The sequence below is a fragment of the Anser anser genome (assembly GCF_964211835.1).
Source record: "Anser anser genome assembly, chromosome: 5".
In the NCBI taxonomy this organism is placed as follows: domain Eukaryota; kingdom Metazoa; phylum Chordata; class Aves; order Anseriformes; family Anatidae; genus Anser; species Anser anser.
Window position 1 is genome coordinate 37641416 of NC_139725.1, and position 25821 is coordinate 37667236.

General features: G+C 42.2%; 2 protein-coding genes and 1 long non-coding RNA gene across 12 annotated transcripts in view; 2 read left to right on the forward strand and 1 right to left on the reverse strand.

The window, feature by feature from the left end:
* Positions 1 to 11710, forward strand: part of LOC310900682 (receptor-type tyrosine-protein phosphatase eta-like) — a 124159-nt gene extending 112449 nt beyond the window's left edge. For all 8 annotated transcript variants that reach the window (XM_083838986.1, XM_083838987.1, XM_083838984.1 and 5 more), the window contains 12 exons: positions 1224 to 1425; positions 1540 to 1658; positions 2236 to 2323; positions 2768 to 2809; positions 3758 to 3845; positions 4957 to 5047; positions 5724 to 5797; positions 5935 to 6069; positions 6539 to 6658; positions 7204 to 7364; positions 7634 to 7769; positions 8507 to 11710. In XM_083838986.1, the coding sequence (XP_083695112.1) occupies positions 1224 to 1425; positions 1540 to 1658; positions 2236 to 2323; positions 2768 to 2809; positions 3758 to 3845; positions 4957 to 5047; positions 5724 to 5797; positions 5935 to 6069; positions 6539 to 6658; positions 7204 to 7364; positions 7634 to 7769; positions 8507 to 8665 (1415 nt within the window). In that variant the 3' untranslated portion in view covers positions 8666 to 11710. The remainder of the gene's footprint in view (positions 1 to 1223; positions 1426 to 1539; positions 1659 to 2235; positions 2324 to 2767; positions 2810 to 3757; positions 3846 to 4956; positions 5048 to 5723; positions 5798 to 5934; positions 6070 to 6538; positions 6659 to 7203; positions 7365 to 7633; positions 7770 to 8506) is intronic.
* Positions 9072 to 20531, reverse strand: LOC310900713. 2 transcript variants are annotated; one of them, XR_014585344.1, is made up of 4 exons: positions 20298 to 20531; positions 19750 to 19862; positions 15267 to 15377; positions 9072 to 13457 (listed from the first exon to the last, which is right to left on the reverse strand). It is a non-coding gene; the product is annotated as an uncharacterized lncRNA (long non-coding RNA). The 2 variants fall into 2 exon arrangements; XR_014585345.1 differs by lacking the exon at positions 9072 to 13457 and having other exon boundaries at positions 14423 to 15377; positions 20298 to 20525.
* Positions 20532 to 20809: 278 nt separating this feature from the next.
* Positions 20810 to 25821, forward strand: part of OSBPL5 (oxysterol binding protein like 5) — a 174996-nt gene continuing 169984 nt past the window's right edge. Inside the window, exons 1-2 of one of the 2 annotated variants that reach the window (XM_083838999.1) lie at positions 20810 to 20941; positions 25000 to 25218. Coding sequence is in view for 1 of the 2 variants with exons in the window: in XM_083838996.1 (XP_083695122.1) it covers positions 25805 to 25819 (15 nt within the window). In the remaining variant the exon portion in view is untranslated. Of the gene's footprint in view, positions 20942 to 24999; positions 25219 to 25735; positions 25820 to 25821 lie in introns of those variants that run through there. The other variant, XM_083838996.1, reaches the window with a different exon arrangement.

The following is a 25821-nucleotide window of genomic DNA, read 5'->3' on the forward strand; positions in this document are numbered from 1 at the left end:
CATTCACAATTTGCTCAGGAGGTACATCCTTTTGGAATTGAAATGAGGGACCAGATAAGACATCTCAGGTGGTATTGAACACCCATTTCTAGGCAACTAAGTTAATTCCAGCCTCAGCTGCATTTAATGTAACCACATTAGTGCTTTAGAAGAGCCACATTGCTCCCTGTTCCTGCAGTTACAGCTAACAGGAGCTTTGCTGTTGGTAGAGTGAATATCAGATCAAACTTTGTCTATGCGACTGTAGAAAACTTGTTAGAGCATTTCCACTTAGTAACCTTTCAGAGCCCCTTTGCAGCTTCTTCTTTTTAATGATGAATTCAATACTATATCAGCTTCCTAGAAGAAGCTTTTAGCTTTGTAAAGCAATCAGCAGAAAGCAATATAAGCAAACTTCAGCCAAATGAGGAAGATGTTCTGCTTAGTTTGCTTGCCCTTGAGTTGTCAGACAGTTGGTAGTGTGAGCTGTTTTACCATGTCTAAGGTCATACATGCCTCAGCTGTAAAATCTGCCTCAAATTTCTAGGGTTCATCTTTTAACAGCAGACACTGCACAAAGCAACGTTGTTTGGCATATGGTGTCCTATTGGTCACCGTTTGACTGCATTATCCTGTTCTGCGTTTTTCAGACAAGAAAATGTTTTGGTCACTGATTGTTTTGTCCTACTTGTGTCTATGGAAAGAGAAAGCAGAAAGTAACTCCTTCATTTCTCAGGGCGTAAGTGCGAGACTTTGTCAGACACAGCAGACAGTATAGGCCAGGATGAGTTTAGCATCACCCTGAATGAAGCTTGATGTTGTTTGAGTAGCACAATGTTATCAAATACAAATTGCCCTTATTTTTTACAGTGTGTAGTATTCTCTACATTTGGTAGTTGATGGAGTGGGTTTGGACATGACTGACTTGTGTAGTGAAAGTTGTCCACAAGGACACCAGAGTCCACCACTCATATGCCGTTATGGAGAAGCTCCACTGTACTTGGTAGAAGTAAAACCAAAAGGAGATGAAACCAAGTAACACCAAGGAGTAGACGGGAAGTTAAGTAAATTGCACTGCAGCAGAGGGAATTTCTGAGATTGTCTGTTTCCCTCAGCCTTTAATTTCAGGCAGTACTTGTGGAACAGTCACAGCTGTGGTTTATGTGACACCCTCTCCAACTGTGCTGATGGTTATAAAAACAGTGTGTGATGTGTACCACTTATATCCTTGTTTTTTCCTGAAGGTTGTCCACCTTTGAAGTCCAAATTGAACTACACATACGAAGATTTCAAGAAAAAGAAGACCGGCACCTATGTGACTTATGTCGCAGACACAGAGAAGGCAAAACTACCTTCTTTCCGTTCTCAGAACATCATCGATGTAGGCAAGGGAAACACCATGTATGGCTATAAAAATGGACCATTGACTCCACTTCATTCATACAGGTATTTATCTCACTGCAGTTGAAACCTAAGAGTTCTAATTGAAGAGATCACAAACCTTGCTTAAGGCTGTTAAAATCATGTCACGTATGTGTTGTTTTTTTCCTCTCTTAACAGGGCAAGTGTTGCAGGCTTCACTAATATAAGCTTTACTGCAGAAAACATCATTATGGAAGAACATAGTTATGTATCATTTTCACCTTGTTCTGACAAGGTTTCGTTACCCCAGGATCCAGGTACAGTTAATGCAGGACTGGCAGTTTTGAACATACGTTGTGTGTGGAGATTCCTTAATTAATGGCAAGTTTCATGATTGCAAAATATCCATTGGTCTGTCTGCAATGGACTGTTCCTTTCTAGCTTTGCAGTGCCACTGCTCCGTAAATTCATAACTTGCTAGTTCTGCAGGTGACTTCTTTTTTTCCATACATGACTTCCATTTGAGAAGTAACCAAAACCTATGCTACTTACGGTGTGCTAAAAGGGATTGGATGACACAGTGTGACTTTAGTACAGAAACAAACAGCAAAAGCAGTTGTTGTTCTAACAGTTCCTGTAAATTAGAACCGAATGTATTGGAATGCAAATACTGACCCTTTGATTCAATTTTTTTATTAGTTTATCATCCTTGTTTTATTGTTCTTAATGAGCTTTCAATACTGGTACTGCCAAAGGATACACTAAAGAAGAGAGGACACTTAGGAGAGTAGAGTATGTTCTGTCACCTGCGAGGTTCTCTTGTAGTATGTTGATTGATTCAGAGCATTGCCAGATGTAAATCAATGATGAGTAATACTTGTTCTCTTTTATAAGGTGTTATTGCTGGAGCTGTTATTGGATGCCTTTTAGCTATATTGGCTGTAGTTGCTGTAGGGGGTTACATATTCTGGACAAGGAGAAGGTAACAACATGTTTGTTATTTTATTTGTTGTGGTGAGGAATATCAGTATTTCACTTCTGTACCTTTTTATTAAAAAAAGGTGTCTGTTCCTGTTCACTGTCGCCGTGATGCTTTAAAATACATTCTATTCAAAATCTTTGTTATACATCAGAGCTGATACATCAGACTAGCTAAATGACTGTTCAAACCCATTGTTTTGAATAATTTTGCTCTGGTTCCAACAGAAAGAAACAGTCCCATTGCAAAACATCATTGAAAGAATGAAGAAGTATTTTATTTTTACTGCAGGTGTAAGGTTTGCCTCAGGACTTTGTTTTGCACAGAATGAGATCATTTACAATAAATCGTTCTGAGCAAGCACATGAAGTAACTGTCATCAGAAATCTCATATATGTTCCATTAAATTCTACTGTGAGCCTATTGTGTTTTTTTTTCTCCTCATAGGAAAGATAAAAGGAATACTGAAGTGTCCTTTTCTCCAATTAAGTAAGTCAATATCCTTTCAGATGGTGTTTTCTGAGCTGAAGTGATACGTGCAAAACTTACTCTGAATCCTGGTGCTTGTTTTCTGTGCAGTTTTACATACAGTTCTGCATTATTAACTCCTCATGAAACTTAAAGACTCAAGCCTGCAGGCTAGAAATAATCATATTGATCAAGACTTCCACAGCTGCTACAGTGATCTAAGTGCTTGCTTCATGAATCGCTATTAGATAGACAAATGCCCCATGCAATTTTGAACAATAGGATGTTTGCATGAAACACAAGCTTCTGTACACATTAAAGAAGCAATCCAAATTGTTGGTAAAGAGCTCATAAGCAAAACTCTGCACTGAATTTTCCTTTATGGCTACTTTGCACTGAGCTGTTAATTCAGATGATGTTGAGATTGTAATAGCCCACCAATAGGTAGCCACAATATCCTGGAAATCACAAGCAATTGAACCAGGTTATTGGCTCATGCACCAATTTTATTTTATTTTTTTCTGATGGAAAGGCATGGCCTGAGCATGCTGTGAAATCCCACCTGTGTAGACTTCATTAATTGGTATAAAATACATGAGGGAATGGGGCTGATCCGATGGAAGGGGAGCACAGAAATTGCTGGCTGGCACCTTCTGTCATATCCTTCTCATCAATAGGATGCACTGTTCTCTTCTTGGCTGGCACAGATCAGTTAAATGATCTGCCTTGATATCCTGTCCCCTGTAAATGCAGTTTTGTGGGTGCTACTAACAGTCATGCTTTTGTTCGTAGATTCACGTAGTGAAAAGTACAACTGCATGTGTCTAATCATCCTTTTTTCTTCCTCCCTTCCCCTGCTCTCCCCTGAAGAGTAAAGAAGTAAGTAAAGCATGTTTTGTAATGCATCAACTGAATTCATGGTTTATTTACCTAGTATCAGCTACCAATACATGGCTTTTCTCATTTTAGATCAAAAATGATTAAAGTGGAGAACTTTGAGTCCTACTTTAAGAAGCAGCAAGCAGACTCCAACTGTGGTTTTGCTGAAGAGTATGAGGTGTGTGTCCTCAGTTGGGAGAGCTTTGTGACAAATATTTTTGGAAAGCAAATTAGCTTTCCTTTGGAGTGTATGTGAGGTATACTGAAGGGGAGGAGAATAAGGGACCTTTTACAATAGACATTATTAAGCTGCATGTGAGCTCTAAGTTTAGTTGAAGTGCATGATAAATTCTTCACATCCTGAATCATTAAATCTGCCTGTGAGCTATAGCATGGCCTGCTGCTCAGAGCTCTTGCTGGAAACAAGACCTCCGCAGTCCTTGCCCTCATTGCACTAGTGGTGTTTGCACTCTGGGAATGCCATTTACCTTCTCTGCACTTTATTTCATCATTTTTTTCCTACACAGCAAGACAGGTCATTCACTAATAGCAGGCTTCTTTAATGCATTCTGTGTGATTTGCAAACCACACCTGTGAAATAAATTGAAGGATATAAGCAGTCAGAGAAACAACAGTTAGGATTTCCTTAATGACCATAATTGTTCCTCTGTGAAGTGCGCTAAAGCTTAATTGATATAGGGTACAAAAGACGGGAATCAGCTGTCATTACAGACAGGTTCTGTGTTGTCATGTCTGCTGTTAAAAAAAAATCTTATTTTTTTCCACTTCTCAAAGTTACTCACAAGTTTTCTTCTTTCCAGGACAAAATTTGTCCCTTTTACTGTACCCGGCAGGCTGGTGCTCCACCCTTGCCCTCCTCTCAGATTTTGCTTCCTTCTACAGTCCTTCTATGATGTAACTTGCTCCCTTTCTCTCTGTAACGCCAGCAAAGCTCATGCTAAATGATCTGCTGCCTTGGAGTTAGAATGGGTGTGCAATCAGAGTCAGTGTTAATGTATTTCTACAAAACTATTTCTAGGCTTTTAAAGCCCACTTGTGGGCTTTAAACGTGCTATTACTCTTCCATTCTGTACTAATCCTTTCTCTATCAGCTTTGCTACTGTCACCCTCCCGCTCTGTAGAAAGCTGATTTTTGTCATTTAACCCAGTTTTACATGCCTACTTTTACAGCAAAGGCCAAGTGTGTTTGGAGTATTTGCTTCAGTAATGTGTTTCTGTATAATTCTTAAACCAGGACCAGGTGCTCATGAATCTTTCTTTCACTGTAGGAACTCAAGTCTGCTGGTGTTCATCAGCCCAAATTTGCTGCTGAAATCCCAGAGAACAGGGGGAAAAATAGATACAATAATGTCTTACCATGTGAGTTACTCTCTCAGATTTTGTCACTTCTACTAATTGAGTTTTTAGGTAGAAAACCTTGGGTTTGGCTGATTTCATTTTAATAGTACCCGGAGGTTTCAAAGGGGAATTAGTGTTGCCAATTTGGAAAAAAATGAATTTGGGCTGCTGTTTTCCTTGTATGAACATGCCAATCACTGTACAAACAAACATAAAGAGCTTTCCTTGAAAGTTATAAAAATATTTTCCTTAATTAAATTGTTTTCATTTTTCATTTGTGAGAAACTTGCAGTCCAGATTTACCAGAACTATAAAAAATATTAAGACATTGCTGGACAGCTTTGCAAACTAAGAACCTGAACCCTGCCAAGCTATCTGCAGACATCCCAGCAAAGTAAAGTGTTAAGGAAGAATTGGGTTAAATACAGATTTTTGTGTTTGTGAGAAAACAAACCGTGTTTAAAAATATGTTCAGTGTTCTGAATTTTTTGTTACTGGCCAATCCTTTTTCTGAAGACCTTCATTATAAAAGCCTGAACTACTGCTATTTCTGATTCATAAAGTTATGTTCTTATTCTCAGAATGCCCATCATTCTAAAACACCTTTTATTTAGAAAACGTGATAGAACTGCAGTATTTTGCCGAAAATTTCTGAAAGTTCTTAAATTCATAATTTTCTTTTCCTTTCTTTCTGCAGATGATATTTCTCGTGTTAAACTTTCAGATCTGAACTCTGTAACCGATGATTATATTAATGCAAACTATATGCCTGTAAGTTGCTTCATTAGTTGAGAAGAAAAATAATGTGTATTTTTCTGATATAGGCTTAACAGATCATATGATTTATAAAATCGACTTTTTATGGCTCATGGATGAAGGTGTGAATGTGTATATATATTTTTTCTTAGGGCTATATCTCAAAGAAGGCATTTATTGCTGCACAAGGTCCTTTATCCAATACTATAGAAGATTTCTGGCGCATGATTTGGGAAAAGAATATCTACTCTATTGTTATGTTGACGAAATGTGTTGAACAAGCCCGGGTATGGTGGTTTTGTTGTTGTTTTGTTTAGCATTAATATTAAAACTGAACCATCTCTTGAAGACAGTTGTATCTCTTCTAATCTTGTTGTTACCCTAATAAGTTGGAGATTGATCACTCTTAAAACAAGCATCTAGTTAATGGAAGATTGTCTTCTGAATTCAATGAGCCCAATTTTTTTTCCCTTTATATCTCCTGACTACCAGACTCAGGAGGATTGTGCAATCTCCATTTTTAAGATTGGTTCCTCTCCATAGAGAATGGTTTTAGTAGATCTGCTCTTGCTTTAGGATAGGACATTGGGAAGGGTGAAAATGCTTCCCAGCCTCACTTGAGGGTGGCATGTTATTTAAAACTAACAGTCAAGGCCAAGGTGGAGTCACAGGAAACTACCTTGCCATGACCTTCTGTTTTTTCCCTATGTTTTATTGCTCTGTGTAATGTGTTGAACCTTTTAACTCTCTTCTTAGACGAAATGTGAGCAATATTGGCCAGACAAACAAAGCAAGACCTATGGTGACGTTGCTGTGACAATGGTCTTAGAGACTGTTCTTCCAGAATGGACAATAAGGGACTTCAATGTAGAAAATGTAAGTGGCTGTCCAGTTGTTAGTTGTGTACTGCTATGCGTGAAAGTGATTTATTGAGTCAGTGACTTCACATGTCAAGCAACACTGGAGTGACAGAATATATTAACATCACTAAAACTTAGTCAAATTCAAAGTTATCAGAGTGGAAGGGATAAAAGCAGTGGCAAAATCCAGCCTGCTAATGGGAATTACTGGTTTCCCCATCGGTGACCCTTCAGCATGTGTCTCCCTGAGACTTCCACAAAAACTCATGCTTTATGCAGATATTTGGAATATCTGCTAAACTGATCAATTAGCACCATCTCTGTCAGCAAATGTAATGCGGCAGAGAAGATCTTGGAGTCGAGTGAAAGGAAATTATTTCTAAGTATTCTCTACTACAAGGGAAGGAAGAGGGAAATTGGAATATCATTGATCAAAGTACTGCACAGTTTGTAACGAGCAATTTTTTTGAAAAGTCTTGCACAGTACGTATGGCAGGAAGCCCTTCTGTTGCTCTTTTGAAGCTCATTTGTTTTCTTTTTTTCCAATGCATATTCCTCTAGGCCAACACACAGGAGAGCCGCATGGTGCGTCAGTTCCATTTCACCTCCTGGCCTGATCACGGAGTGCCAGAGACAACAGACCTGCTCATCAACTTCAGACACCACGTTCACGAATACAGCAGTCAAAATCCTATTGACTCTCCTGTTCTAGTGCACTGCAGGTAGGAAGAACAAATTTGTGTTAGACATGCTTTCCTCTTGTGACTTTTTAAGAACAGTTCTTTTTCAGTGTGGTTCTGGGAGTCCCGGAAGGGTGTCCTTCCTCCATCTTGGTCATGGTAAAACCCACCCCTCTGGACTGCAGAAGCTTTGATACCTGTGCCACTGAAATAATAGAAAGCATATTACTAACTTCACTGGCTTTTTATTAGGCTACAGGTGAGCAAGTGGTTGAGAGAAAGCAGTAAATGGCTTCCATGTGTCATTGCAGTGCTGGTGTCGGGAGGACAGGGACATTCATTGCCATTGACCGCCTGATTCAGCAGATTGAAATTGAGAATACTGTGGATGTGTATGGAGTGGTGTATGATCTTCGAATGCATCGACCTTTAATGGTGCAGACTGAGGTAAGATTCAGATTTTCATCCAGCAGCATGTTTCTCAAACATGCATAATAATCCAAGAAAGGTAGACAGAAGACTGTAGCTCAGAATTACAGGAAGATAAGATTTTACAGAGCAATCTGAAATCACCCTCTAATTAAACTTCCCTGCTTCCTGCCCTATTTCTTCCTACAAAAGTATTTGCAGCTAAGGGTTTTGTAGTATATCCAAGCAATCACTTTCGAGGGTAATTTGTTGGACTAGCATTTGCAGGTAGAAAGAATTAAATCTTGAAAAAATTACTTTTAAGCTTGTTCAACCCATGTGAGTTTTATCTTTATAGCCACAAGCCAGAATTACCTTCAGTCAAGAGGTCTCTGCGTGCATCTTTTGTATTCTGCAGGAACACAGGCGTTCCTGCTGGAAGTACTGCTTTCATCTGAAAAAGCATGTGGATTAACTCAAGCTGATCCGGAAAAGGCTGTAAAATCTCCATCATGAAAGTCTTTTAAGAGGATGTTAGGCAACACAGTAAATTCGATCCTGTTTTTTTACTGAGGGTCCACATGACATCATGAGGTCCTCTCTAGTCCAACTTTCTATATACATACAACTTCTAAAATAAATAAAATGGTTGTGTGTGAAAACATTCAGTGCAGTACTTCCAAAAACTGAAACTTACATTCAGAAGCAGAACTACTTCCAAAATTAGGTATTTGCTAGAATTCTCTTAATATCCTTTCTTCTTTTTCTCCCATCAGGACCAGTACGTCTTCCTAAACCAGTGTGTCATGGATATTATTAGATCCCAGAAAGACAAGAAAACAGATCTTATTTACCAAAACACAACAGCAATGGCAATCTATGAAAATTTCACACCTGAGCCAGGCTTTGGGAAAGCTAACGGCTACCATGCATAGCCTGGAAGGAACGCAGTGTCTCCAAGAGGTGTTGTCTGCTCATAAGAAAGGGAGACGTTCTACGTATGTTTTCCGGGATTGTGTGCAGTGTCTTACATTTGGTTTCTCCAATTTTGTCCTTATATGAAGATGTGATCTACAGGACAAAAACAGTGCTGGCAGGAGCCAAGGATTGTTATAAAAAGAAAATACTTAAAGTTAACAGAGGAATTTTTGCTTTTTCTTGGGAATTTAACAGTACTGATAGGTGAAATAGCATTTACAGTACGAACAATGAACTAGAATTTCAATATTAAAATAATAACACAAGCTTTTTATTACAATTTTATATGATTTCATTTACAGACACCAGGCTTGTGGGCTGTTTTAATATATTTAATTATAAGTTTCAGGAACATATTTTATCTACTGTATCTGGTTACTTAGCTAATAGATATGTGCCTCTGTGATCTTTTTTTTTCCCTGAGTGTTCCTTTTTATTTAAAACAGGAGTACAAACACCTCCTCCAAACGGACATTTGTACTTGGAAATTGTGCCTTTTCTAGTTGCTACTCTAGAAAAAAAAACCAGCAGAGATTCTATTTTTGTACTGAAACTCTTAATGAGAACACAGATTTTTAAATAAGGCTTATGTCAAACCTAACTGTAGTTGCACTGTTGGCAGGACTCTCCAGAAGTTTGGAGGTGAGCTTTGTTTTTGCATTTCACCATGAATATCCCCTGCCTTAATGTTTCGGTGCCTCTGCTAGAGGAAAAGGAGTGTGGTGTGTCACTCCAAGCTTTAACTATAGTGAAAAACTGAGCGAGTATGTGAATGTGTGCGCGGGGGCGTGTGTGGGTGTGTATGAAGGAGAGAATAGCTCCTCCCTGTTCCTGGCTGATATTCCTGTTTTTATAAAATTTATAATGATTTATTTAAAGGTGCAATATATGATTTACTGAATAATGATCACTCTATTCTAATAGAGTTTTACTCAGGTTGGTGTCTTTTTATCGTTGTTGTTTTTCCTCAAACGTATAAATCTGTGAAAATGTTGAACTAAGGTTCCAAGTGTCCAAGCACTCCCAAACAGATTGACTGGCTTTACTGTTTCTACCAAAACAAATTGCACAAAGTTCTGCTGTAAAGACCAACTTCTCGGTTGATTTAGCCGTTCAAAACTGAGACATATCTTACCTGCCTGCATCTCATTGATCTAATGTAATTGTTTTGTAATTGTTTGCAATGTACTGCTGCTGTTATTTTAACTGGTCCTTTTAAAAACAGAACAAACAAGCAGAAAACCCCTAGTTTGCTGATTTTGCAAGCCAAGGATTTGATTGGATTTTGCTGGTACATAACTGCTAGACTTGTGAAGGCATTACCAATGAAGGACTTCTGAAGTAGTTTGGGGGTGTGTTGTTTTTTGGTCTTCGGATCATTGCACTGGTTGCATTGCAAAGGAATATGAAGTTTATGAATAATGCTATAGAATAGCTCTAAAGTGGTGAAAATCTTGTGAAGGTTTAATAACCAGAGTCCCTGAAGTTCTGCTGCTTTTTGTTTGTTTGTTTGTTTGTTTGTTTTAGCAGAGTTGTCAAAAATAGCTACATATATTAGGAGTATATGTGGTATTACAGTGGAACCTGGCGACCTCGCAGAATCCACTGTTAGCAGAAGAAAATGCAGGAATTCCTGGTGTACAACTGTAAATTTACAGATAACCAGAGGAATTTTTTACACCCAGTGTGAAATTGTGGTGTGCTAGGTGAGCAAAACTGGAGGACAAACCACAAAGTGCTTCAGTTTTTTATTTTTTTGTAGCAGCCACTTGTGGGTTCTTGAATATTTTTTCTTTCTCTGATTTTTTTTTAAATCAGTACACATACACACAAAAAGAAAACAAAAAAACCTCTAAACCTAATGCATGAGGTTAGTGATCCTGCCCAACTCCATCCAAAATGGCAGTCCACATAGTTGATCTCACCCAGCATTCTTCCTAAGCTGCTGTCAGATGACAAACAGAAGTAAACCACTGGGACCAAACAGAACCATTCCAAAGGAACTGGGAGGAAGAAAGGCCTGCCCCTTACAGTCATGTTATTTTTTCTTCCTTTCAGTCTTCTAAGTGCAGAGCACAGAACCAGCATTCCTTATTCCAGGTCCTGCAGGAACATGCTGCCTTAGGGTGGTGAATGAATGCTCTGTTGCTTCAGAAGTCCTTGTTTTATACAGCACAGAGGAGAGGGAGATGAATCTTCTACTTTAGATTGTGCGTTTGCATTATATTGCAGTGGAACATCAGAACCAGCTAGCGTAGTGTTTCTGCCCAACCACCTTTTCTTGCAGAAAACAAAAGTATCTGTCCCATTCTTCTGACGTTGGAAGCAGGTGCCAAAGTCTCCCTTGTGTCAGCATCTAATGAATATCCATTTTTAATACCATTGTATCCACTTCAACACTTCTGTGATTTCCCAGCACTGAATCATTGTGAGAAGAGACAGAAGTTTGAACTAAATGATCCCAGGGTTAGGTGGAAAAGGTTGGTAAGGCTTAAAATGCTTTAAATGAAGTTGGCTCTATTGTCCCTGTGAGTAAGTAGGCCATGCTTCATAGGATATCTATTCAGGAAGAACGGGATTACAGGTAACTAGGGTTCTCTTGTGGATCCTTTTTGGCCAATGTGACTTGAATCCTGGCAAATATTTTTTCCCTGCATTCTGATGTTCGCTGTGTTATAATTGCTGAGATCTCTCTCTTCATTCAGTGTTTTCTCTTGCTGTTGCTCATCTAAACTGATTTACTGTCCAGGCTCAAAGCTCTACTGTGTGGCAATGACATCTCCTGCATTTCTGTTTTACACTTCTTCCCATTTGGGGCCTGCTTAAGAAGGGAAAAGTTGATGCGTTTCAAATAAGTGACTGTTAGTTAAATATCTTGATATGATGTACAAATTTTATTGTTTTCTTATTTGTTGTACAGGAAATTTCAGCACGTCTATAATGTTTTTAATTGATTTGTTTTTAAAAATATAAAAGTAACAATTAAAAAGCATCATCCTAGAGCACTTTGTCGTTTCCTTTCTTAGGGTTTTCTTTTCAGCTTCTTTTGAATTAAAATTAATTTGCCAAAATACCTGTTTCATTTAGAAAGGCTTTAAAATGTGCAATGAAAGTGGGTTCCAACCCTTTAAGGTGGATTATGAGATGATTTGTGTTACAGTCACGGCTCCCTAAAGGTTGTTACTCTGACATTGAGACTTGCATGGCAGGACCAGGACGTGACGTTTCTCTAAACAAAGAGCTTGCACCAGTTAAAGGAACAGTACCTTAATCCGAGCTCTGTCAGAAGATTTCTACTCACTGAAATAGCCATGGGTGAGGGCTGCTGTTTCTAGGACTTGAATACTTCTAGAAAAACAAGAGTGAGTACTTTTTCAGCCCTTGAATGGGATGTTCTGTTGTCATGATGGAAAGCAAAGAAAAGGATGCTTACAAAAAATATCTTTGTGATAACTGACTTCTTGATTACAGTTTACCTGACTGTAGATGCATACAAAATACCTCAATTAAGTCCATTTCTATCAAAATTCTCAGTCTCTATACCTGGTCAGCATCATCCAAATCACTCCCCAGGAAGATCACATGCCCAGAGAGTGATTCTGGCACTCAGCAGCTCCCCAGTTCATCCCAGGGTGCTGACATTTACTGTAAAATCTTGTGATCCTCCATGGTAACACTACTGCAATTTCTGAAATGACTGAGTGGTGAGATACGAGCAAAGTGATTGTCTTGTACTCTTCCACTGCAGCTGACTACCATTGCCATGGGCAATAAGTTTCAGGGAGGCTTTTAGGGAGCAAGATTCCTCACTTTTTACCATATATCACATAGGCTTGTTGTTTGGTTTACTGAAATTCAAATACTTCAAACTGTTCTGGCTGCCCTTAGAGACCATGGGGCATGTGGAAAGCTACCTAGAGTTATGCATTCTCACAGATCCCAAAATACCACTGTTACTGTTTCAGCCATGTACAGGTTTTAAACGGTGGTGAATTACCATAGAAGCTCCTGTCACTTCATAAATATTGCTAATAAATGACTGTCTAATAGTATGATGAATCTGTTTTAACAAACTGTTCACATTTATTACATAGCTATGCCTGACTGGATGACAGAAGTTTCATCTGGCAGAAAATGTCTCTTGCATGGTAACCCAAAGCAGGACAGCATAAGTGCATCCTCACTGTACAACTGCAGCTTGGAGTAACTGAGCAATATACCTCTAATATATAATGTTTGCTGCTACAGTTCTTGAAATCACTTCTGTGTCTGCTGACTACAATGAAAACCCATCTTTTTTCAGCTTGATTTTGCAGACATTTCTTGCAGGCAGGGGTTTATTCAGTCTTACCAGCTGTTAGTAGCCTGTTCAGGTGGGTAGAGTTAAGCCAGTGTATCTGGAAATCAAATTTTGTACCTGGTCTTATCATTTATTAGTTTTACTGCCTTTGAGACTAAAGAACTGGAGGTCAGAGAGAAGAATGTAATGTTTTTGTCCTGTTCTTTATTTGATAAATGGGATGCAGTCAGAAATGCTGCTGCTCTTCCATGCCCTTCCTGGCTGGGTGTTACCAGGCAGCAAATGGAGTTTGGAGATGAACAGATGTGGATGTTCTTGCAGAATGGGAGTAAAAAATGGGGGCTTGGAAGGGAAAAACACTGGAGAATTTTGCACACTATGCCTTTCTCAAGCAAAAAGAAAAATCTTAGTGCTGGAAAGCTGCTAGGCCTTAAAAGCTTCTGGGTGATCTAGGGGAGAAAAAAAAAAAAAAGTAAATACAATTGCTTTTGTCCATGGGCAGAATGAGGAGCAAAGAGAGAGCAACAGTTTACTCACTTCTGAGGTAGGTACAGTGTTCTCCCACTTCTCATATCCACCAGAGAAGTTAGTTTTTTTCTTTTTCAATTACTGTGGCACTGCTCAGGGAGTCCTTTTCAGTCATCACACAACCAAAGAAACCTCCTGTTGTTGAAACCTCTGACTTTAAATGGTTTTGTTTTCGGCAATTTGCAGAAATGTTTGTGGAGTTGGTGCCAAACGTTGTCACCTCAGTGCTGTGCTGTTCCATTCTCCCTCCTTTTGTGTTGGGAAAAAAAACTCTGCCCATGCCAGCCTCCTGCCTGTGCAGGTGGAGGTAAATGAAGCGCAAAACCTGCCTGGAAAGCACCAGGAGGAGCTGCTTTCTGCTTGCTTTGCTGGCAGAAGGGAAGGGGCTGTTTGTATGTCTCACAAGGGGAAGAAGCTGGGAGCCCCTGTCAGCCCGTTTCCTAGATGTGAAGAAAAAGGTTCAGGATCCAGGCCTGTTCTTTTTTTTGTCCTTGTTGCTTACTTCACCGCATTTATTCATCCAGGTACCTTTTCCCAGTTTTCTTTCATTTTAAGCTAGTAGATAACATCCACCAACAGCCAGAAGCAAAGCTAACAACTGAGCCCCCCTCACGAAGAAATGGTAGTCTAATTTGATCAAAGTGAGTTCCTTTAACTCACATCCTACCTTCAGCTTTCCAAGTGACGGGGGAAGAGCCAGATTCTCTGGAGTGATGTTCTGGACATAATTCTAGTGTTTTGTGGACATCCCTAATGTTTTAATAGTGCTTGTGAGAAGACTGCAAGCACATTGCCATGTGCTAGAGAGACAGTGCTCTCACACACTGCCATGCTTCTGTCCCTGTTTTGATGGAGAGCAGGATGGGCAAGAAGACGTGTGCTGAAATTTTAAGAAAAGGTGTAAGAGATTTCTGGACTTGTTTTTGATTGACAGTTGTTTCATGTGGTATTTCCAGTGCTGGGAATGCATTACAGAAGGAAAACAGGCTCTGTGGTAAAGGCTGATCTAACATCTGCTCTGATTAAGGTATGTGTCCACCTAAAAAGTGATGGCTGGAACTGTACAATATATTCTGTTTATTTCTGTTTTCAGCCTCCAGGTGGCACACGATACCATCGTTCTTCCCAGGGAAAGCTGCTGCTGCCAAGCTGCTCACTTTCCCCTTTTGCTTCCCAGATGCCGATAACCTCCCTCCACCCCATGTGCTGTTTCCCCTTCCTTCTCCCCATGCTGTAGGTGCAAAGCCCATCCCTACCAGCCCTGGCTCACGTTAGCGGTTCAGCCAGATGCAGCATGCTTGTCTGTAGAGATGTACACCTGGTTAGATGGCGCATTTCAGAAACAGTAAGTTCAGCAATAGCCTGACAATGCAGCTGGTGACTATGTCAAACAAGCCTTTGCTTCCTTGAGAAGTTGCTTTTACACTCTAGTCTTGGCAATGCCTAGACATTTTCTGATGGTGTGCCTAGTCCAAGGTGTAATGGCTCTGGTCGGACCAGTCTGGAGCTGGTTATTCTGGATTATCAGCTATGCTCATTTCCTTTCCTTATCAGTCTGCTCTGCAGCTGTTCCCAGCAATAACAGATTTATAGGATTGCTGAAGACAGTGCAGATATATCAATAAAGACAGGAAACAATGATGTGCTTGCTTGTACTGGTCAATAAGGATAACAGTTAAAAGGCTATTTCAGTTAATGGATCTGTTTATGTGCATGTGTGTAACACTAACCATGATTCTTCCATGCCTTTTCTTACATAGCTCCTCGGGGAGGCTTTAAATGCACCTTTTAAAGCATCCGGCAACATCTGCTGAGTTCCTTCGGCTTCTTCTGTCTCCAACCTGAAACACAGTGAGATGTCAAGGCAAAGCTCTAGTGGCAGATTCTTTTTATTGTATTATTTTTTTACAAGCACAGCTATAATGGAGATATGTAAGGGAGCTTCAGCAAATGTGCTAAATCTACTGAAAGACACATCTAAATCTACCTAGCTGCTTACAAACCCGTACAATGTCTCCCTTTCAATGGGGAATAAATCAGAACAAGAAATAACATTTCACATCCAAACGTCCCATGCTCGTAATTCAGCATCAGGCCCGGGGAAGATCTGCTCTGGGCAGGGTCTCCTGGGGCCAAACAGTTCTCGGGTGCTAGTCCTGGCCCAAGTGATGCTCCCAGCACGGACGGTGACAGCCCAGCTAGGCATGTGCAGGAGGAAAGCTGAGCGCTGGAGGCCACTCGTAGGCCACTTACCAAAATACCGAGAAAAATTTCTGAACAGTGAAGGATCAGTGAAGCCTTTAAAATCGTTGTAGTTTAATAATAAGCCAAGCCTAAAGCTATTGAATTGTTCTTCTTCCACATGCGATCTCCTAAAACATGACTGGGATGCCAGCAAAATAGGTTTCACAGTGTTAGTTGTAGTGAATATTTTCATTCGTCAAGCTCAGTGCCAGCATTGCCACTGATGCTGCAACTTGGTATTTTGAAAATGAGCTTTTTAGGTTTTTAGAAAGCATTGCCTTTAAAAAAAATGCCATCAGACAAAGCTTTGAACAGTTCCACAGTGCCTGTAAAAAAGCTTTCTTGGGAATTTCTTTCCATTTTATTTTTTCACCATTTGGATGTTTTTAAAACAATTTCCAAATGAAGATGAACATTGATTGTTTCAATTAGGATTTAAGATTATATGCCATTTCAGTTTATTTAAAACATTTTGTAGTCAAGGGGACTGAAATCCTGAAAAATCCAAAGAAAGCACCAATTCCAGTCACACATGGAACCCTGCTCCCCTCCTCTTCCAAGTCAGACAGAGAAGGAAGAGGCACGCCCAGAGCAAACAGCTTGAACGTGGCCTGGACAAACTGGGCATGCTTTTTTTTTAAGAAACAAAATTAAATGTGAAGCTAGAACACGGTGAGTCATAGACCAGGGAATCTGAAAATACATAGATGTCAGTCAGTAACATGCATTTAAGCTTTCTGCAGATGGTAACCTGAGTTGTTATCTAGAACTGGACACAAATTGTAGTAATGCTGATAACTCTCCTTTATGCAGAATTTGATATTGAAATAGGTCAGCACATATAAGACAGCTTTCTCTTATATATAGATTTATATTAGGATGTTATTCTAAGCAGCTGTAGAAAATACATGCTTTTTCCTGAAGAGCACTGTACTGAGCCATCTGTCACATGTATTTAGGTCCTCAACCTTCTATTTCGTAGAGAGAAATCAGAGAGTTGGTTTTTTTTGGTGTTTGTTTTTTCCATCTAGCCAAGTTATTCCACTGTGTTGTAGGCATGCATGGCTGCACAGGATGAAATTTTACAAGTCAGTTTGAGGGAGGCATAGTGTTTTTTCCAAACCAGAGCCTTAAGGCTCTTTGAAAGTCACTGGCTTTAACCGATGTTAGGAGAGGTTTGATGTAGAGAGGTATTATTCTGTAGAATACAGGCAATTCATTACAGATAAAACATGACTACAGTCATAATTTATTGCACAAAGTAAATTGTAAGTGCTTTTACTAGGTAGAGCCAGAATCTATGTGAAGACACAACAAGCACCCTGGTCTGCAGAGGCTGCTCTCACAGCACTCAGAGAAAAGACGCTATTGCAGTTTTTCGCTGAATTGTTCTTTCACTTAGCAGACACTTCAACTCCCAAGGTCTTGGCTATTCAGTTTATTTCAGAAAAGGCAGAGTGCCTATTTGGGAGTCGAGCTGGCTGCTTTCTGGGCGGGGGGACAGAGCCACTGAGGAGGGAAAGACCCATCCTGGTGAGACTTTACATTCCACAGCGTGACCAGATGAATAGAACTACTAGCTGAGTGGAGCACGAGATGGCAGTGTGATGACCATGGTCACCCTACCAAACAGAATTTGCAATTGTCTACCATTTTCTGGACTTTTTAGATTTATTTTTTTTACAATAGAGTTAAACTTTTTTTTTTTTCCCCAAAATATTCACAAGTAGTTTCTTTCAGCAAAACAGGTAGAATGGGAATAAAATCAGACAGGTTTGTAGGTGATTCATAGCCTGAGCAATGAATTTCTGCATTGTGGAAAAAAAAACAAAGAACACACACAGTCACCATTAAAATACTACAAAGAAGACTAGCAAAATGAACTGACACCTTTGCCAGCAGCCACATTGCGGTGCTGAATCGCTTTCCCATGGGCTGGGGGAAGCAAAGCCTGTTTCTGCTGTGCTGGTGCTGAGGGACTGTAGTGGAAAAAACCTGCATGTTTTATTGCAGGTGTGCAGTGCAAATGTTTGCAGAAGGGAGGCTGTGGTGCCTCCTGTTCTTGCATCACACCATAGAAAAGGGAAATAAATATATTTAACACAGTTAAATAATTCTACTGCAACTAATATATCATCTTAATAATTTGGGATTGTACCAAAAATGAGCAGGCAAACAGGAAAGTGAGATAAGTACAAGTCTCTCATCACCCTCCACAAGGAAGGCATCATACTCAAAGCTGACTGTAGCCTTTTAACTTTGCTGGCGTGCAAGGAAAATTCTTTCACACTAATAGTCAAATGATAATTTCCCATGATTGAAAGGCAGGAGCTGCTAAGCATAACAAAGTGAGCTTCCTTTGCTCGCTAGGATATCTGCCAGCACTGTGATCAAATCATGGCTTTCCTTGGCCCACAGTCAGGAGGAAACTGCATATTCTTGATCAAAAGCACAGTCTGCTTAGGTGGAGACAGTTTAATTATTGGTGACAAATCTGACAAAAGTTCTTTGAAGTGATAGTCTCAGGATGGTTCAGTATTCACATATGGGGGAAATCAATCGACTTAATTACAGCAATAAATAGCCTCAATGATGAGACTGAAAAATAAGGTAGGGGTGAGAGCTCTGCGAGGTCACGGGCAGCAGGCATGAGGGTGGCCAGGCTGGGAGGACCTGTGCTAAAATCTGCCAGTGGGGGGGAAAGAGATTTGGGGTAAATCAATCATCCGTGTCTTGCCTGGCTTTTTGATCTGGTTCTTGTTATATAAAAGCGACTGAGGGGCCTGGTCAAGAAGCCAAAGTTGATAGAGCTGGATCTCACTGTGATGCCTGCCAGCCTTCCCAAGGAGCTGGCAGGGCTCTGCCTCCCTGGCAAAGGCTGGTCCCCAGAAGCAGCCCAGGACCTCCCACACTAAGCACAGCCACAGCACAAAAAATCAGGAGATACAACAGGGCTGTAACAGACAGGAAAACCCAAAGGAATTCATACAGTTGACTGAAATGCCACCTTCTCCTAAGTTACTCCACAGCAAAGGCAGGAAGCAAACACAGAAAACTCTGATTAAGTGATTAAGGTCTTACTATACCTGTGCAAATCCCTCCTCTGTAAGCTGACTTGTAATCAAAAGGAGGTTTTGTGAGTATCTGGGGCTCATCTGCTTCTCTGGTGAGGCAAGCAGCAGATGCAGGGTGGCATTCCATCGCCTAAGCGGTGCCAAGCACCACCCTGAACATGCAACAGAGGCTGTGTATGGCAGGCATGTACAATACACAGGAAGTCTATGCCTTTCTGCAGCAGCTGGGTGCTTAAAATGGGCTAAGCCCTGCAAGGAGGCACCTGCCCTTCTGTCAGGAATGGCCCTTGTACCTGCCAGCCTCACCCCAGGGATGAAAACCTGGCCCTGGCCTCTGCCTGAGGATGCCTTCCATCTCCAATCCTCCCTGCTCCACTGGTAAAGCAAAAGCAGGCAGAGCCCCTGAATGCGGCTGTGGGACTGCCGCCTGCTAGCGGGCACACGGGGAGCTCGTTTCAAAGGAGGGAAGTCATGGCACCCAGATGGATCCCCCTCTGGCAGCAGATGAAAACTCTGTGGCTTCAGAACAAACAGATTGATTTTTGCATGTAGGAATTCAAGAAATCAGCTGCATAACGTTATACAAGCTGGAGGGGAAGCCTTAAAAGTTAAAAAAGCACATCATACATGATGCATTTGCTGGTGATGCTGACTGAGGCATTCTGTGCTGAGTGGAATCGCTATACAGCAGAGGTGAGGAAGCAGGGCCAGCAGATTTATACCTCTTGTACACAACAGTATGTCAGTGTTACTAGGAGGAGGAGAATGCTGTAGCTTTTAAAAAGAACCACCACCACCACAGCCTGTTTTGGCTGTTTGGAAATGGGACTTGGAATGAAACGCATGCAGTGGTATCTAGTACTTCAACTACAGAAACCAGTAATAATCTTCTTACCATTCTTGGCTTCAGTTGTGCCTATGGTCTTGAAATCTGGGGAGCTGACTCGGAAGCAGACTAGCATCAAAGGTTTTCTTCTAAGGAAAGCTTCATGGTCCTTATGCATGATACTGTTGAGCACAAAGGTGAATTAAAGCACGTGTGAATAACCTTTCTGAAGGCAGAAGGCCACTAAATATTTAAGCACACATGCTTGAGGACTTTGCTGAATACAGCCCTGTACCTAGCAAGGAGATAAAGAAAGACCCCTACTCTGGCACTGTGCCCCCTCTGATCAGCCTGCAATCGTATAGGGGCTGGTGCTTTTTTAAAGCTTTCTCCTGAATGCATACATAAGGGGAAAAAGCCTCTCATTTTCAGCTTAGTGGCAGTTGCATCAAAACAACACCCCTGTGGCACTAACAGATGAAAATGACTCTTAAAATACTGTCTCACAACAGCATTGTACATGATTATACCAGAGAGTACCCTGAAACAGTGGATTAAACGTAGCACAGGTGCTACTGGGGAAATGGAGGTGTATTTGCTGCCCTGAGGGAGCTCACCTTGAGGTACAGAGATGTGGAGCAATTTGAGAGCGCGTGCTGAAGGGAGTAACACACAGATCTTCCCCACATACAACAGGTTAAAAAATGATAAATAAACAACGGAGAAACACCATAAACCTAAGGAAAGATAAAAGAACAAGCGCCCGCGGAGCCCTTTCTCTCCCGTTTCTCCATCTTTTTCCTCACTTTCTGCCTTTTCCTCAGCCGACTTCCCCTGTACCCGCCCCCCCCCCCCGTCAGCCTCGGCCGCCCCCTGAGGCGGGGCAGCTGAGGTAGCGCTCGCGCTTCGCGCGCGCGTCGCCTCTCCTCAGAGCTGCGGTCTGCCCTCACAGCCTCGCACCTCACGTGCGGGCGCCCATCGCTGCGATCCGCCCCGCTCTCTCCATCGCTGGGCACTATCCTGCAGCCGTCGGCCGGTCCCGAGGGACGGTGTTATTAAAAGGAGGAGAGTGCTGCAGCTTTTAAAGAAAAACACGAGGGGACAGCTGGCCCTAATGGCGCCCAGCGGCGCGTTCCCCCGGCGGCCATTTTCCTCCGCGTGTCCCCTCAGCGAGCATTGGGCGGCCAGGGGTAGGGCAGGGGACGCTGAGATGGCTCCTGAGTCCCATCAGGGAGCGCTGAGGTGTGAACCAAGCTAGTCCGTGAGTGAGATACGGGGTTTGGGATTTTCTGGTCAAAGTGTATCGTGCCCAGCCTCGTCTTTGTTGGTGCGAGGGCTTTCGCTGGTGAATGGTATGGACTGATCCTCACGCAAGTGGAGGGAGAAAGGGGGCGAGGGTGGAGGGAGTTGTGAATAATTAAACACCAATACGAAGCAACGTGAATAATGTATGATAAATTAGCCCAAGTGCAGCAGAGGAAGCACGGGTAAAGTTTGTTTCTACAAGCAGAAAATGGGATGTGACAGGGTATTTATGCTGGAACAGCTGTTTATTAAAATTGTTAATTTATTTATACATATTTCCTCCCTGGTGCAGTTAGGAGTTTTGTCAAGGGTGGGGCAAAAATCTGGAACTGAGCTGGAAAATGAATTTGCAGGGTCCCAGGGCAGCACTCTCTGCCTTGGAGACCTCTGTCCTTGCTCAGTACTGGGCTTCCCCATGGGCCTCCTGCCTCTTGGGGTGTGCTTTGGTGGCAGGTGAGGCAGGCAGGGTAATTAATGCTCATAATTCCATGAAAGCCCACGTTGGAGAGGCCCACATTGACTCTTTCCTTTTCTGATGTCACTTTCCACAACTACCTTCTTCCTTTCAGACTGTATTTGCTGTTCCAACATAAAATATTTATGTTTTAAGATGTTATGTTCGTTACAGATGGTAACAGGACTGCCAGCCAGAGGGCACTGACTCTATACTGCAGTGTCAAACTGATTTTGGGTGTTTGTGTGTAGAAATAAAAACTCAGGCAGTTCAGTTCAAATTCAGTTTTCCTGTCAATAATACTCAAGGCCAAAAGCTGCAGTATTAGACGTGCAAAGTTGCTTCATTTGGATCAAAGTGAGTTCTGAGCAACACGATTTTTTAATTTGTGCATTGCTTAGTCTTGTTTTCTGTATTAATGGGTAATCTGGGTGTTTGTCATGATAAATCACAGGACAGCACACACAGAAGGTGTTTATTACAGGTAGCTGTGCAGCTACTCTGTGGCACAAAAAGTCCAGCTGGCACCATCCTTGCTCATTGTGGCCTGCACCCGGAGCAGGATTGTGTGAAGCCATCAGGAGCTGAGCACTGAGCCTTTCCTACCCCTTGTTCACCCTTCACGCAAGGGCTTACTGAAACACCATCCATTGATCTTGTCTCTCCTTCCATGCTCTGCCCTCTCCCTTCCCCTTTTCAGCAAGGATGTGGTGCCTCCTGACCTGCCTGCTGCAAGAGAGGGCATCTTCTCACAGGTGTGAACGACACGTGGGGAAATAGTTTTTTTGTGTTATTCTCTGCAGGCTGTATTTTTCAACTTTAGGACTGATGCATGCTTTCTGGTGCATATTGCAGTTCTTTGCTTAGAATTGCCCATGGATTTCTCTGTTTCTGGAGGTGACAGAACAGTACCCTCAATCAGGGACTGTTTAGATTGAGGTAGAAAAAAATAACCAGAGGAACTCAGACTGTTTCACTGTTTTTTTTTTTTTTCTATACATGCTCTTTATAATCATGCCGTGCTAGAAAAGTTAGAACTATGGAAGTGACACTGTCGTGCTACCCCTTGTGCTCAAACTACGTGTGAAGGGTTGCATATAAAATAGCTGTCCCCCAAAATCAGGAAGCTCTCTTTAAACATTGAGGTCACGCACACATTTATATATGTATATATGTAAAAAACATGGAAATGCTGGACCCATAAAATATGCATAAACAGGAGACTGCTGCTAAAAGGCTTAGGCTGTGCAGCTGCCTCTGTAGGGATGCACAGATGCAGCTGCACATCCATGTGCTGGAAGGGATGGGGAAGAGGGAGGCAGCTTTTGATCTTGCATTATGAGAAGCACGATACAGTTTTAATGGTGTTAGCTCTAACTACAAAGATATGTTTCGGTTCCTTGAGCTTTTACAGGCTTCCTGCATGCTCCTGGGCTTTCCTGATAGTAAGAGTAGCAACTAAGTAACGTAACTTTCCCAGAAGTAACGCCCTACTTCACAAAGCTGTCCTGAGAATAAATGTGCTAAAGAGAATAAGAATGTGCTGTGGCCAGGCAAAGCACGAGCATGCTGTGGAAACTCCTCAGTGAGCAGATTCAGCGGGTGAACGGAATTCTGCTTTTTGTCTGTGTGTGTGTGTAATGTTTTTCCCCTTCAGCTGTTGCAATGACCACAGATTTGCATGGCCACTCACGTTATGAATTCTGAAAAGTGTTGAGCACGCGATTGTGGTGATGAAATGCTCTGTCAGCGGTCTGTAATTCAGTTAGATATTTTTCTTTCTTCATCTCCTGGTGCCTTGATTTAGATGGGCCCTACCACTTTAAAAGTAAAGTGGGACGCAGGGATGTGAGAGAGAAGAGGAAAATTGCTGAACTCCCTGCCCTGTTCCAAATTAATTAGAGCCAAAACCACCTCAAATATGTGTAGAAAGAAGCTTAGAAAATGCTCTCTGTTACAGCATTTAAATACTGAAGCTGAAGTTCGTGATGAGTGATAAAACAAATCCTTTGTTTTAGAAGTCTGACCGCACTCCAAATGCACAGGAGGAGAAAATGTAGGTATTTACTCCATTTCTAGCACAGTGTGCAGAACTTGCAGAATAAGTTGACCTCTGGTGCCTGTACAGCTGCCTGCCCAGCCGATTTTCCTTTTGCCAGCTGTACAAAAGTTCAGCAGCTCTGGAGGCAGGCTGCTGAGGTAATCTGTGGGGGGTCTCCTCATGTGTACCACCAGTGTGGGCCTGCTGCTGGCTTAGTGCTCTCCTACTCCGAAAGGCATGGGGCTCCTTGCTTGCTCATCATGTTTCCCTTAGTTTCCTTAAGACTTCTGCTTCCAGTAAGTATGTGTCCTGCCTCTATTTGCAGCCAAGACACCGTTTTCATAAGCTGTGCTCAATGAGCGTCTTCCGCAGCACCCAGATCTGCTTTGAGGGAGCACCCAGCATGTAATTGCCTTTGCGGTGGGGTGTGCTCGCTGCCCGGCAGCGCCATGGAGCGGGCAATGTGCAGTACGGGGGCCTAAAGTGAAACCCCACACCTTCCAAAGGCAGCAGCCGTTCCCACAGCTGGCAGAAAAGCCTCTGTGAATTTGAGTGGGTCTATGCCAATTAACATCAAAGGGAAATCCAGACAATAAATGCTTGCACATGGAGCTTTCCAAGATCAGAGTACAAAGTCCAGGCTGTTGAATTCAGATAAGGTGCGCCTCTGTGCTGCCTGGTTTTAGCGTACGGCAGCTTTTGGAGCTTCTTTTCCAGCTCCCCTAATGTAACGTGGCCTTCAGAGCTCTGAGGGTGACATCTCTGGTTCATAGTCCCCCAGAGGGCTGTATTACCAGCATGTAAAGAGAGCACAGGTAGCACTGTCCTGCATAAATAAGTGAAAATACATCCATAGCAAAACAGGAGATTGAAGGCACATGAAAGGGAAGAGCGGTTATTGTTAATGACAATCTTGCTGACCTTATTGTAATCTAACCCATTTTTTTTTTTACCATGTGCTTTTTCATTAAGAAACCCCTCCCATTTCAAGACGTGGTATAGCTTTTTGCAGTCATAGCTTTCCAAGGGGCTGCCTGCACTCCAGACAACTTTGTTCTCCAGTACACGTAGGTGAGGGTCTTTAATGGCACTAGTGAAGACTGGGTGGTGTGTGCTTCTCACTTGTGTCAGCAGACTGAAATAAATGTGGCTGGAAATGTGGGCCTTGGCTGGGCTGCCCTCAGATCGGGTGAGGAGTTGGCTTTGCAGGTGAAGCACCTCAATGCAAAAACTTGCATGGAAAAAAGTGCAAATAGGTTCTACCTCAGGGAAGTTAGCAGAGGTGAATGCCACCCATGTTTTTTCTCCATTGGGATTTCACAGCAAAATAGTTCCTCTGGTGTCAAAATACACGTTTTCAAACCAGCCTCATCTTCGTCCTAGTGCTGATTTAGAAGGAAGACCTCCAAAGGCTTTTGACCTGCTAACGCGTACAAATGCAACAAGTGCTTTGTCATCTTTAGGATTTACTTCAGCTTAGCCAACACATACTAAGGTTGACATATCTTGTTTTTCCTAGTGAAAGCAAGGCCTACGGTTCCCTGGATGCCCTGGACGTCAGCCACCTCCGCGAAGCTTTGTTGCATGCCGAGATGTGTCTCTGCTGCTGTAGGCTGGCAGGGTGCAATCCAGGGCTCTTCTGAGTGGCAGTGACGTCCAGGACAAATGCGCGGAGCTGGAGGTGGGATGGCTTCACACAGCCACTGCAGCAGGTCCAGCTCCAGAAAACACGCGAGAGGTAAGGTTTCAGATTTTTCTCCACACTGCCCACCACAAACAACATCTCTGTCCTTAAGTGAGTGCTCAGTTACTGGAGCAGCAACTCCCACCTCCCCCTACAAAGCGAGGGCTGATGCTGCCCCCACTCATAGCATGAATTCACGGCTCTGGGTGTCGCTGTGCTGCTTCCCAGCTCATCAGGCACCTGCTCGACTGACTGATTTCTTTACCCTTGCCAGTGTTCCAAATAGCTGTGCTTCTATTTTAGCCAGGCAAGTCAAGTGCAAGTTGTTTTTCATGCAGGATGACGGTATACATCAGCACAGGCAGAGCGAAGCTGGCTTTTTGGCGAGCAGACCATTAGTATGGGGCAAAATGCTCACCCGCACCCTGATGCTGATTTTCTTCTTTATTGGCTGCTCTTGAGTCTGCAGCCAGAGGAGCAGTCTCCTGTGGAACGGCAGCTTTAGACAATTTTATTGGCTGATGAATCTGATCTTGCCTGGCCACCTTCCAGAAACACTGACTTGCCCGAGATGAGAGTGGGAGGAAGGTTGCTCTGCCTGAGGCTCTAAAGCAATTGTTTTGAGACCGACGTAACACCCATGCCTTGCTGCACGGT